Here is a 14,732-nt window from a genome sequence, read left to right as displayed (position 1 = left end):
ACCCATCACTTCTACTAAGGTACTAAATGTTTTCTTTAAAACTACCGCACAACTGAGTTGGTACAATTTATCTTTGTATATGCCAATGCAATAAGATAAAAAAAAAAAAAGATAAACAGTTATACTTGCAGTAATACATTACCTCAGCAGCAGTAGGAAAGTTTTACTGATCTAAAGAAAACCAATTAGAACATACTTTTGTATTTTTTTGTTAATGCTGTACTACTGTGATAAAACGTGGTGAGAATCCAACTATCAACCTATACATAGTTGGAAATTTTGTGCAAAAGAGAGAAAACAGATTTTTTAAAATACAAAGATAAAAAAATACATACATATGTAAGAAAATGCAATCTAAAATACATTGCATTTCAAACTGGATTCTTAAACATTTCAAAACAAAATTCCAAACATTTCCCAGCTCAGATGGATAGTTTTTTCAACAGTCTTTAGTAACATTTTGAACATTTGAATATAAAAGACTAATGTTCAAATGGGTTAAATAGTTGTCAGTTGTCCTATTATCTGTAGGTTTTGCAAGTCATGAAAATTAAACTGGCTTTAATTTTTTGGAATGCAAGGTTTCACTACGTTTTTGCGTCTGGAGTAACGGAGATCAGCTCCATCTTAAAATCTATAATTGATTTCTCAAATAAAGATTGGAGGATCTCACATAAGATGTGGGTTCTTTATATTAGATCAAGAATATTTTTCAAGTTTATTAGAGTTGGTCGAAATAACAAAGATCAGCAAATATGGTGCTTTGTTTTACATTTACCCAGGCTTAAATCACCAACCACATCTTTGGTTTAACCCAGCGCTTCTCAATTCCAGTCCTCAGGCCCCCCTGCTCTGCATGTTTTAGATGTGCCTCTACTCCAGAGCAGCTGATTCAAATGATTGCATGACCATCAAGAGCTGCAGAAGCCTGTTAATCACCCACATATTCAATCCAGGTGTGTGGCAGAAGGGAAACACGCAAAACATGCAGGGCAGGGGGGCCTGAGGACTGGAATTGAGAAACACTGGTTTAACCTTACTTTACAGTTGCCTGAAACCTAAAAAAGTAGTGAAATGGTTCTTTGTGGGGGTTTGAGGTACATTCAGTCAGTGAGTCAAAAACCAAACACAATAATGAGTAACATTAAAATGCAGTTGCGATGAAGCAAATCAAACACAAAGCATGTCATTTAGACATAAAAAAAACACATAATTTTTTGGCATTTTTAGATATTTATCCTAAGAAAATAGAAAAGGAAAAGTGCTTTTTGTACAAATTCCAGACTGCATTGGAGCCTTGTTTAAGATGTGTCAACTGTTGCACAAATGATGTCAAAAGTATAAATGGTCAGCCAAGAAAAAGGCAAATAAATGTTGTACACTGCAAAAAAAAAACTCAAACTCAAAGCATCACTGATGTCAACATGACTAAAATCATCCAAAGAACAAGCATACATCCTTCAAACTCCAATCTGGAAGTTCTGGTATGTAGAAGAACTGAAGTCTGTGCACTGCACTTTGTTTCACACATATAAATCTTATAAAAAATAATTTAAAGCAGGAAGAAAGTCATCAGAAGAGTCTCTGTCTGTCATTCTGTAAGAAAATATGTCCTCCGTCATACAAACTTTATTTCAAACATAACCATTTTGTTCTAGGTACATCTTAGACAGCGAGGCCGCCATAGATTTTGCCAGGTCCTCGTCCCGCTTCCTCTGCATCTGTGATTGTCGACACCAGTCCTCATACTCTGGGTTGGGGAGACGCTTGTCCAATACGACATCGTAGTGACCATTGCTGAGCCAGCTAAGCCAGATTGCCGGTTTGGAGGCGTCCTCCTCCCCAAGATAGTGCACCATGGTGGAAACAGTGGAACTCTCCAGGCTGCCACCAGTCGTAAGGTGGATGTTGACATTTAGCATTTGACTCATGGCTAGGACCTCTGGATACCCAGCCCAGGCACCATCCTGTGCCGCGTTGATCAAGAACTCTCCAACGTCCCCCTCAATGATGGGTATGAACTCGTCCAGGTGGTCAGCGATGTGGTGCACGGTTTGCTCCCGCAGCTCCCCATGCCTTGCTTGGTCTCCGTATGTGGCCTTGCACACAGCTCTGTACAGGCAGTTGCCATCTGGAATGATGTGGTACCTGTACTTGTGTCTCTCCTGGAGGTACTTGTTCTGCCTCTCCACCTCAACCAGATACCTGGTGACCTTATCGTTGATGTCCCCTGTTTTTTGGCATCTCTGCGGTGGAGACTCCTGGAGGACACTGAGCTCAAAGGCCTTCTCTTTACGTGATGACCCCATGGGAGAAAGTTCTTCCATATCCACTGAGGCAAATCCATTCCTTCTAGAAGAAGATGTTTGGGAAGAAGTTTCATCCTCGTATGAATTCCTCATTGTCTCATTGATGCCGCTTCTCCTAAAAACATGATTCCCAGGAAACATCTCATCAGTTCCGTTCTCCAGATGATTAATCATCTCCGCCATTATATCTGAATCACAGTCATTGCAGAGCTGATTTTCACCTCTTTGCGACTTGTTCTTGGGCTCCTTGATGATGTGAACCGGTACAGACCTTTCCACTCCATCAGGTCTCCGGATTATTATCTCAGCCGTCGATGTGAAGTGAACTGGCCTCACCGGTGAGGCTTCGTAGCAGGAAAAGGCTGGCATGTTTGTCTCACCGCCGTTAGTCACTGAAGTTGTGCGCAGTCGAAGTTGTCCGTCGACCTCAGAGGAACTTTGCGTCGCCGCGTTAGAGTGTTCGGACGCCGGAGATAGATTGACAGTAACTTTCCTGGACCTGGACGCCCTCGGGTAGTGTGTGAGAACGCTGTTGTACAGCTGCATGTTTGAAACGCAGTCCTTTATAGCGGACGAAGCGGCCGTGCCGTTACGAAAACATGACAACAACGGCTAAAAATATATTAAGACCCGTGTCATCGGTAACAACAGCGGGGAGCTGTTGGGAACGTCTCCATGGCCCCCAGTCCCCTTATCAGTTACACGCAGAGACGACGACACGCTCCAGTTCGGGCTCTTTGCGTCATTTGCAGACAGGGTGCCTCCCTAATTTTAGAGTTGAAACTGCAACTGGACCCTGCTAGTTAAACAGTCAGGCAGGATTAAATCACATAGACTTCCCTTCGAGATTTTCAAGATAAAATTACATTTAAAAAAAAAAAAAGTTTCGATATCTTTTTCAAGCCAGTTTCTCATGTATAATTGTCCAAAAATGCATTTTATAATATAGAAACAACAATCATGAATTGTGACATAGAACAAGATAACTACAGTCAAACATGCCAGCAGAAAAAACACACAGAAAAAGCAATGCTCTGGGACTGCCTTGTTGCTTCAGGGTCTGGACAAATTGCCACAATAATTAGAAACTAATAAAGGAAAAAGTCCAGTTGTCAGTTGGTGATTTTAAGCCGTGAGTTATAAAGAAGGACTATCACGCCATTAAGTCCATTTCGGATGACCTCATCAAAGCTTGGACAAATACAAGTATGATATTCATACAATGAAACCCTAAAATGTTGCAAAAATAACACAAATATCCAAAGAAGAGTTACTCTGAAGTGTTATGAAAAGTCCATCAACGGTTTTCACAAATGCTCTACGGCATTTGCTGATACTGGGAGTTTGTGAAACAAGTTATCAGGTTTAGCAGGTGATGACATTTAATATAATGTCATGTTGTTTGGGTTTATTGATCTTAAATTAAATCCTATTCTGAAAACATCTTGTTTCATTTACTTATGTGAAACAACACTTTGGGTGGCATTTGAGGTGTGCAAGCAAAGGGTTACTAAAGCAGATTAGCACACAGAAACAAGTTTGTATGATTTTTTCCCCCTCCCTTATTAATTAAGTAAATGGTCCTTCAGATTTCTTTTCTTCACATTTTAATAATAAAATATAATTGATAAATATAAAGACTACTCTTAAATATATCTGATAAATTTAAGATTTTATTGAAAAACATATATATATATATATATATATATATATATATATATATACATTTGACTTGACTGCAATCTGTCTAAACATGAAAGTGAAAATAGTTATTTATAACGTGACTTATTAAGAGTTTATATTTTAGCTACTTAGGAAGTACATGCCCAGGAAGGTGACAAGATTTTTGTCGTAAACAAGTGGCCCAAACGTTTTTATGTAAGGTTTTATTTTGAAAGGACGCATTTGTCAACCGCTTTGTTTTGTCACTAGGCGACTTGACCCATCTCCCTGACAGTGCAAGTCATAGGAAATCACTCTTTTATTTACATGATGACTCCCCAATAGCCCAGGAGAAGCATAGAATTAAAGAGGGAAATAAAGAAGGAAAAGTAACAATTAAGAAAGAAAGCAAGGAAGAAAAATAATCTTATGAGATTTGGACGTAGTAATTGTAGACAGTCCATTTTAGGGGGGATACAATAAATACATACAATAATTGCAAACAAACTTCAAATTGTTGAATGTAATATTTATATTATTGTATTAAATAGTATTATGACATTTTTTTCAATTAGATTTATTCTTGAATGACAGAAGGCTATAAGCCTTTGATATGACATACTTGTCCACATGCCTATATTTAACGCCTGGACTGTTAGACCTTGTGGAGATTCCCAGAATGTGACTACTTTATATAGCCTTTACCTCATAGCAGTCATGTGGTTACAATTCAAGCTTGTTACATGCTCTAATGAATTGATATCAGAGCATGATGATATAGATCATCATGCTCTGATATTTCCTGAACGTGCGTTTCCTGATGCACGTTCAGGAAATATTATGCTTAGTAATAAATGGAGGTAATTATTTAGTCTGTAGAATATTCATGTTAAGTTATAAAATCTTTAAAGAAGCATTGTTAAATATTCAGATTATTTTTTTCTGTTTTTGTTTTAAAAGCTGAATGTTGAATTCCAATATTTATTGCAAAATTGCTGTCATATGGATTGAGATCAGGAAAAAAATGGAGAGATCTGGGATATGACTAGGAGAATACACTTGACTTAGAAAACATCTACATGAATAGCACCTATGAATAGCACCTGCATTGTCCCTCAGTAAGACAATGCATGGTCAAGTGTGGTTTTCCCTTCTCCTTCCTTAGCTGTTCTTGAAATGACAAATTGTGAAAAAGTGCAAGGCATTCTCTTAGCCTGTAGTAAAAATGTAAACAGATATCTTCAGTTGATATGTGGGCTGTAGAGATATTTATTTAATAATAAATAATAGAATAATAAAACGTGTTATTTTATTCTCGTTTTTATGCAAATGGCGTTGCACAGAAGCATCTTAACTACCAGAGGGAGCTCGAGGACCTCAGGTTTTTTTCGTACTAAAACATAAAATCTGTGGCAAAACAAACCACTAGAGGGGGACATTTTCACCTCAAAGGTTGAACCCAAACGGTTGTTTGGAACAAATTCATGCAAACAGCCGATGCCACAGCAGCTGTCGCAAGGTTGTGGTCCGCATACAAATGAAGGCATCGATCGTTTCCCTCCCCATCGCCGTCCTTGTTGTTGGTTTCAATAACCTGAACTGGCGCACTATAAGGCGGGGTCAATAAGTCACTACTACACCCACGTCTGGAGGTTTATACTAGAAATGGTAACATTATTAACAAATTTAACTAGCATTAATTAATTTCCCGTAGCAACAAGGCAAAACGAAAGAGATGAGGAGTATGTACATTATATTGTCCAACACTTTATAATTGAACGGTTTGAACCCTAATACGCATAATAGGATCACGCTCTTAAAAAAAGCACAGCCTTTGGTAAGTCTGGAGATAAATCCACAAAACATGTTCTAGACTTTTTTTAAAGAGGTTTTGCCTAAAGGAAACCGTGTTTGTTTCACTCAGTTACTGCCACGAGGTCCGCAGTGCTCCCTCCACCAGCCTGTGTTGTTTTCATTCCGATCTCCCTTCTTGAAGAAATAGCATGCTTTCCCAGCATATTGTTTTCGAATGTGTGCGTATGTGTAAGTTATTATGCATTTAGGGGGAATTCTGCAGTAGTTAAAGCCTTACGAAACCGTATGTATTCATGTCAGTGGAACAAGCCGTGCTGATGTCAGAGATTTTCTTCCCCATGCAGCTCAACATGGTGGGAGGATCTCTGCGTTGAGTCACGCAGCTGTCAAAGATAGCTGTCACCCAGTTTCAGGATCAAACACACACACACACAGAGTCAACGAGGAAAACGGCTTTGAGAGCCGAAGGGACGGAGTGGTCTCAGGTAAACCCCCACCACCACCTCTACTTTCTTTTTTATATCAAGATTCACAACAGGGACCAAGAGAAGAGAGACCAATATAAAACATATTTTTTTAAAAAGAAACTTGATGAATAAGGATTTTTTTCCCTTGGGATACACACTGAACGGACGAAAAACAGGAATTACTGGGCATTTTACAAACGGAAATGAAGACGAAAAAAGGTAGGTGGGATGTTTTGAATGAAGTTGTTGTAGAAGAATATAAAAAATGGAGTTCCATTACTGGTAAAACGGTAAACAGAACGATTCTCCTCATATGCAAACCATGCAGTCTATTGTTTCCTTCTCAGACATGACAGGGGGCTTTTCTTCCACCATGTGCTGGCGCGGTGTCAAAAGTCGATATGCTTGTTTTTCACTCACCGTTTAAGACTAGTTACATGTCTGTTTATACTACTTTTGTTTGTGTTGCGCTATCCTATGTTTACGTGTTTTTATAATGAAGTCTCGACCTAAATTGAAAGCGCAAAACGTTAAAACTTAAGAGGAAGACACCAAGGTTTTGCTTTTTGAACCTTTGTATTTAGACATTTTTCATTAAATAAGTGACGGAGTAAGACAGTGATGATAAAAACCGAAGTTGGTGGCAGTATTGTTGTGTTCGCGAGTTTGTGACATTTTCACAACGTGCTTTAGAATAAAAAAAATCGATACATTGTATCTTTTCGGTCTTAAAGAGACAAACACATTAAGCGCGGTTTTAAAGCGTCTGAAATCAGAAAGTAGGCTAATGTTCTTATTGACCTCATTGTTAGGAAGTTGGCTGTTGCCTTGTTCATGGACCTCGTGGTGCAGCTCCTTCACGCAGACACACAATAGAACCCATCTTACAAGTTGTGTTAAACTTACTAAACCAGAGACTTGAATGAGTTTGAACACTTTTCTGATTATTCCGATTAGTTGTAAGTTTTAGGAAGGTGTTGAGTTCACCATAAAGTATCTCTTGGCGAGTGGAAACTTTTCAGTTGGGTACAAAGACGCACGCAGCCCTTGGGTTCTTTTGTTTAGTCTGGAGACGCTGATTTGCAACAGGTCTCCCCTCCCCCTTTCCCCTCTTCTCCAGCCTACGTAATTACCTCATCCTGTTGGGAACTTTCTTGCTCTTTTCCCACTACTTTGTTCTTATGCGGGCCACTTAAACCTCATCTGTCCTTCGAATTTTCTTACATGGCTCTCTAAGCTGTCCAGGTGTAAATATTGGTCTAAATATCTCAAGCTACTGGCAAGCTGCTTCAAAAGTTATTTCTTTCAGAGGAGGAATTTTCCAAATGAATACTTCTGCTTACATGTAGTTTTCAGTTTGCTGGCAGGGATTATATACTCTTATCAATATGTTGAAGTTAAATTTGAAGTTTTAAAAAATTCCATGTACCGTTCTTGGAGTTTAAAGTAATTTGCATGAGATGCCAGGGAAAGTCCCAAAGCGACTGGAGTTTTCTCCAGCTTTATAGGGCATATAGTAACACAGCACTGCCCCCTTCTGACCTGTTGCTGCGTACTGCTGATCTGCTGGCTGAAATATTTATTTCTCTCATTTACAAAAAAAATTCTCCTTTGGCTGTTTAAAAATATTTCCAACCAGACCAGCAAGAATTTGCAGGTTTACTGAGGCCATGAGGGTTCGTAGTCCTAAAGGTGTTGCATTGTTCCAAGTAGATATACTTTACCCAAATAATTCACAAATGCATACTTAAACCTCCAACCCCAAAAATGTCAGATGTAATGCCTCCTCCTTTGTTTTTGGTGTACTTCAATGACTGCTATTTGTCGCCACCTACAGGCGTAGTTAGTGTGACATTTGGGACACTTGTTTTATATGTCTGTACAATAATCATTGCCATGTTTGCAAAGCATCTTTTAGAAAACACAAATGAATAGTAAACATTCTCATGTGGACCTGTCCTGAAATTCTTGAATTTGTCAGTCAGGCTGACAGTCAAACGTAAGAGGTGTCACCAGTCGCTCTAATATCGGGCTGCGGGGTCCAACAAATATCAAAATGAATATCAAATGATCATTTATAAACTACTGCAGATTTACTGTCTGTTATATATGGTTTCATTTAATGTATAAAAATAAATTAGTCAATGCACGTATTAAGGGGAAAAAAAAGGCATGTTATCAATAACACTCATTGGGTGCAATAATTAGAAATATTTTCTGTTTTAACAAAAAACAAATATATTGCCTCAATTATTGCAATTTTTGCAGCATTAATATTGCTAAAGTTTGCTTTCTTGTGAAGATCACATACCAGCATGGGGAATCTCTTGTTTTCCTCCAACAGAACCATCACTGACACTGCAAGACAGCTAGACCCACCATGCTGTTTACCTAAGATGACATAAATAAATTTTGGGGCTGACAGCAGAGAAATTCTGGAAAAAAGGGGTTAAGTATATTTAGTCATGAGAGTGACTTTGTTGACATGTCACTCTCATGCTGATTCAAAAGGCCCAAAACCTTGTTTGATAAAGACTAACATTGAAAGCAGAACCTTCTATTTTTTTTTTAAAGGCACCACTCCTGTTGTTCAAAAACGGAATCCCTTGTAAATGTTCCTTTCCCTACTGTTTGGTCGGTTTGTGAAGGCAGGGCTTTTTAACTGACACAGCATCAGGCAAGCCTTTGTGACGTCCCCCCCTCCTTCAATCTTTCCCCCTCCTCTTTTTTTTTCCTTCTCACATCCTCCCTCCCTCACTCCTTATATGAATCACATGGCTGAACCTGACAGCTCGCTTCTGACACATCAGCTGCCTCCGAGAGCCTCAGCAGTTGATGAAAACAGGATAGGCTCTATTTTTATTTATTTATTTTTCCCCCCCTGTCCTGTCCTAATGTGCTCTCCTTTTCTTGTTTCAGGTCTGACAATGCTGTCGGGGAGCGAGACGGATGATGAGGATAGCGTTGACGCCCCCCTGGATCTGTCCTCGAGCGCCGGGAGCAACGGGAAGAGGAAACGGAGAGGGAACCTGCCCAAAGAGTCAGTCCAGATTCTTAGGGATTGGCTGTACGAGCACCGTTACAATGCTTACCCATCAGAGCAGGAGAAGGCCCTTCTCTCTAAGCAGACTCAGCTCTCCACGTTGCAGGTATGAAGTGAAGACACATAAAATTACCAAAGACTTGCTGCCAGTAAACAATTAAAGTTAAAAAAAAAACAAAATAAAAAAAAACCACCACTGTAAAACTTGAGAAGAAACAAGTGTGAGCTTTACTGACTCATATCCTGTCAAGATGGCAAACACAACACGTCAACAGTGAATTGAAGGTCATCCAAACCAGCTTGACGTTGCAACACGAAAAGTATATGAGGCAACGTGAGTAAACTCACTCCCTGTGAGTGCTGCGGGTTTGGCTAAGAGACATTGGACAGGAATTTCCCTCCCTCCAGCCTCGTTCCATCCCAGCTGTCTGGGAACAATGCATAGTCATTTACATAGTTAGAGTTACAGGCCTCCCAGAGCCAGTTACAACTAGCCTAAAGGAGTGAACAAAAAGAGGGGTGGGACAACGGTTGTTAATAGTTTGACAAAGGAGATTAGGTCTTAATGTTAAAATGTATCATTTAAAGGGAGAGTTAAGAATTTTTCAAGTCAAGTCATAGGTAGTTAATGTACTACTCGCTGTAGATGACTCTTAGCATTTGTATTCAGTATTAATCCAGATAAGTTGGTTCCCTACACTGACATTCAAGAGCATGGTCCAAGATCAAAATGAGGTTCAACTATCTTTAAAAATACAAAAACTATAGTCTCATACACATTTACTACTACAAAATTTTAATTCGTAGTTAATTTTCTTTGGTTGGGTATTTACATAGAAGTCTCATTTTTGAGGTTGTGTGTCACCAGTGATCTTCCTGATAGAAATTGCAATGTAAAATAATAAAAATAAATAAAATGTAATTCACATAAATGCCATTTTTCTCAATTTAACGCTTCTTTATCTCTATTAAAGAAGTGGCTGCATATCTTTTACATGTAACTTCTCAGGACGTGTTTCACTGAAGAAGCTCATTGGGAGTGCATAGGATTCAGACAAGAATCCTTTAATTCTTGTCTGAAAATTCATAGGTAATTTGTGAATTTAACTCCCTAATGATAAAATGAGAATGGTTAAAGGTTCATAACATAGCATTTGCTTTAGCCACTTTGTTTTTGAGATAAGAGTTGTTTTTATGATGGCAACAGCCTACTTTGATCTTGGCTTCTCTTGGACTAGCCATTAGCTATATCTTTCAGTGCAACTCATTTGGACTCATGCGAATTAAATGGTGCCAGTGGAATTATGGTGCATGCTATTTGTGCTAAGTGTAGCTTTAGTGTCTCCAGTGAGAAACGCAACAAGAAGTACTCCTGAAGTTTGGAGTGTCCTTGTAGAAGAGATTCCAGAATGGCGATTGTGCCTAGAAAACCTAGTGAAAGTTACAGGGAATAAGAATTGACCTTTTGATGGTATCCATCTGCTTAAACAAGTAGCACACAATTGTGTTCCTGTACTGTTGAACATGTACAATTTGGGAAAATACATTATCAGCTTTTAATGCCAATTCAAGTTGGCACCACAACAGAAAGCAAAACCCAGTGACTTTCCTGCTTGGACCTAGAATTTGACTGAAATGTTGCATCATTCCTAGAAGGATCAAACATTCCCAGTTCTTATGAGACAAATCGAATGCACCACCATTTACTTCTGGTCTCGTATTAACTGCTAATCCTTAACAAGAACCTTTAAAAAGTTCCCACTCTATGAAGTCTAAATTTAAAACTTTGAATTTATAAACTCTGCACTTCTGTGGTCCCGGTACATGTGGTAATTGCCTGTTACCCACTTCCATCAGTTCTTAATTTGAGAATTTTCTTTTTTTTTGTAGGCATAAAATGTTAGCCAAACAATGCAGCTTTCTCATTAAAGTGACTTATGTGCTTGTCTTTTTCAGGTGTGTAACTGGTTTATCAATGCCCGGCGGCGATTACTCCCAGAGATGCTAAGAAAAGACGGCAAAGACCCCAACCAGTTCACCATCTCCAGGAAAGGGAGCAAGGCTGGTGACAGCTTCTCTGACAGCTCCCAGTCCCCGAAACATAGCAGTCCTGCTGCGGGCGCAGAGGAGGCCTGTGATAAACGCGCCCTCCACCCTTCCAGCTTCGATCTCAGCATTCCCAGCGTCCTGAGGAAGCCTGTGTCCCACTCCATGTCCTCTCCAGTCTCCTCGTCTCCCTCCCCTGGCCTCATTCCAAACCGGCCCTCTGTCATCTGTCACACCACTGTCACCACAGCCATGCAGGCCAGCCCGACAGCCTCCCATCCTTCAGTGCCAGGAATGAACTGCGACAGGGCGGCCGAGCTGTTGCAGTCTGTGCAGGCTCAAGCGATGTTCCGCTGCCGGGATGAGGGGCCGCTCTCTGCCACCACCACCATTCTCAGCAGCACCAGCATGGAGGGCAACCTCAGCCCCCGCAGCGGCCTGTTCAACACCCCTCCCCCAACCCCTCCAGACCTCACACAGGACTTCAGCGGTTTCCAGCTCCTGGTGGACGTGGCCCTCAAACGGGCTGCGGAGATGGAGCTGCAAGCCAAACAGCTGGTGTCCTAAAGGAGAAGCAGGGGTGGAGGAGGAGACTGACTTTGCGTCTCGAATGTGGAACTCCTCAGTTCAGTGACTTTTTTTTTTCTGCACGCAAGAGAGAACAAAACCACATGAAAGCCTGATCATTTCTATTTTTGGTATACCAATCGACATGATGAGGATGTTTTTTTTTTATTTTAAAAAACTGTATCAAGGTGCCTTGGCTGTAAGTTTAGTCATTTCATATACATGCGTATGTATCTACATGTGTATTTTATTTGCACACAGGGACCAAAAATGTTATCAAAGAAATGCTGCCTGTCTTTATGTCTTTGACTTGTACTGAATATCGTCGTAGAGGGATGGAGCAAGAGCTGGATGATTCAGACGGGTCGCATCCACAGTCATTTACGGTTAAAAACATTTCAGAGTTCCTGATTGCTCTGCCTCATTCATTTGCACACTAAAGGCAGAAAAAGGTCATCTCAGTGTCTTACACTTTGCTCTTGGCATCGATGAAAAACTTTTTCACTACTGTAGTTAATGTTTAACTGTTTTCATAAGTATAGTTATGATTTTTGTCATTTACTTTTAGCTAATTTTAAAATAAACTTTTTTTTATACTCTTATTTTCATACCAATGGATATTTTTCAGATGATCAATGTAGCAGGTTCTTAGACTGAGCCTTCACCCCTCACCATCACTCAGAGAAAACAACGGCCAGTGGACTGTAAAGTTAAAAACACTACATATTGCTGTTTTACAAACTGAAAGACTTTTTTTTTTAATTTTGAAATCACCAAAAACAAACATTTTCACCTATAATAGGATCATGTGTACAATTGATGTGACACAATGCCCAATGATGTGATTTCTTTTCATACTGTGCAATGTTTGTGGCAAAAAGTGGTCACATGGGATTCAAATAAAGTTTTGTTTTTTCTAAATATTGATGTTCTTTATTTTTTTTGGTGATAATTTTTTGTTGCTTAAATCACAAGTTGTCATTGTTGAAGAAACCTGCGCTGTAGCCAAGCAGGCCATTAGAACATTGAGTGGAAGGAAAAGTTCACAGACAGAATAACTTCGCTAGTAGGGTCATCTCCATGCCACACAGCACTGAAGTATTAAGAGATGCAAAAGTATTCACAACCAAATATTGACTCAACACACTGTAGACTACAATCGTATGTTTTAGTCAGCTATATGTATTGAGTCTGAGTTTTTTTTTATTATAGTTAATGTGCCACCTGTTTATTAAGAATCACATGCAATGTCTTTCCAATTACAGCTATGAACTCCCTAATAGAAGAGTAGGGCAGTATACAAATAAAAAAAGAGGTTACTTAAACTTAAAAATTTGATTTTTTGTAGTGCCCCGCTGTCGGTAGAAACAACTACCGTGACTCTAAATCCTTTACAACCTTAATCTGAGCATTTCCACCATTATTTCCACAGGGATTCCAGGGTGATTAACGTCGATAGATGATAGGTGGCACACAACCTCCAACTGCCATCTCCTTTGTAGTATTACAATGCCAAAAGTACACTTCAGCCTCTGGGACCAAGTCTTAATGTACATAAAATTAAGTCTTGGGAGATATCTACTGAATTAGATATTAGCAACTTTTATTCTTTTAACAAAACCACACTTCAAAAATCCTCAATTATCCTTTTTAATATGCGTTTATGCTTCTGTAATTCCAATTTAAATTTGGAGATTACATTTTCACCCTTCCAAGGTAAGCAGAAGGCATTGAGTTAGACTGTACTGTAAATAAAAGCAGGGAATACAGGAGCACAGAAACAGTGTGGCACTCTCATTCTTTCCACATGGATTCCAGGGTGTGAGAGGTTTTACGAGAAGTCCTGTGAATTAGCATAGTCCTGCATAAATTATCATGGAGCAAACTGCAGACGTCAACAGTTTCTTGGCAGCGGGGGCTGATGCATCTACATCTCAATGGCTCACAACAGGCAGAAAAGGAAGGCTTGGGCTGCATCATTCTGATCCTGCTGAATACTTTCTATCAATGGCCATATCGAGATTTTGCTCAATTAACTTCAAAATTAATTGAAAAATATATACATCTTTGGCAAAAACAAAACACAAAAAAAAAACCCAAAGGATTTTAAGTGAAGATTATTTAGGAGATTATGATCAATCAGTATCGTACCTGTAGTAACTTGTTTCACAAACTCTCAGTATCATCTTTTGGGACAGTTGATTTACATTCTGAAATATAAAAAAAAGAGTTGAAAGTCGGAAAAGTTCAAGTGTCACCAAAGAGTGACTTCCAATTTGGAAAGTTAGCAGTTCCTGGGGTGCCCGAGGTCAACATCCCAGAGAGCTGGTGTACATCAGCAACATTGTCAAAATAGCTGAAAAACTTAATATTTGAGGTCTATTAATAGAATAGATATCAAAAAATTTGTTTGATGCTTTCTTTTTTATAGAATGTGTTTTACTACGTTTGTTCCACACAGCTAACTACTACAGTCTCCAGAGTAAATAACTACAGACCTCCCTATAAATAACTAAACTGAAAGGTTTAGTTTCCAAAGTAGCCCTCATATAAATTGTTCTATTTTTAAAAATTTCCAGTCACTTGAACATGCCGTAAAACTAAAATTGTATTGACCCATTAGCTCAAAAGCTAATTTGTTTAATCTGTTATTTCAAATATACTAAAAATGTATAATAAAACAAATGAAGTCCTCTTGTTTTAAGGATATAAATAATAATATTCTATCTTTCGGTATGGGATATTAACTTATGTCTGGGGCTTAATAATGGACTTGGTACATACAGCCCTCAATTCTAGAGTGGAATCATGATTTTGCATGAC

At 39.1% G+C, this 14,732-nt stretch overlaps 2 protein-coding genes across 2 annotated transcripts; one reads left to right on the top strand and one right to left on the bottom strand.

Annotated features, from left to right (window-relative positions):
- Positions 1–954: 954 nt before the first annotated feature.
- LOC122824203 (OTU domain-containing protein 1) lies at positions 955–3,115 on the bottom strand. The gene has a single exon (XM_044104512.1). It carries the CDS (start codon positions 2,853–2,855, stop codon positions 1,635–1,637), a length of 1,221 nt encoding a protein of 406 aa, XP_043960447.1. The 5' UTR covers positions 2,856–3,115; the 3' UTR covers positions 955–1,634.
- A 2,787-nt stretch (positions 3,116–5,902) lies between these two features.
- Positions 5,903–12,830, top strand: tgif1 (TGFB-induced factor homeobox 1). Its single transcript, XM_044104456.1, has 3 exons — positions 5,903–6,472; positions 9,173–9,402; positions 11,253–12,830. Exons 1-3 carry the CDS (start codon positions 6,457–6,459, stop codon positions 11,907–11,909), a joined length of 903 nt encoding a protein of 300 aa, XP_043960391.1. The 5' UTR covers positions 5,903–6,456; the 3' UTR covers positions 11,910–12,830.
- The last annotated feature ends 1,902 nt before the right edge of the window (positions 12,831–14,732 follow it).

This window comes from Gambusia affinis, linkage group LG21, assembly GCF_019740435.1.
Source record: "Gambusia affinis linkage group LG21, SWU_Gaff_1.0, whole genome shotgun sequence".
Lineage (NCBI taxonomy): Eukaryota > Metazoa > Chordata > Actinopteri > Cyprinodontiformes > Poeciliidae > Gambusia > Gambusia affinis.
The sequence above is the reverse complement of the archived record's forward strand: the minus strand, read 5'-3'. Positions and strand labels throughout refer to the sequence as shown.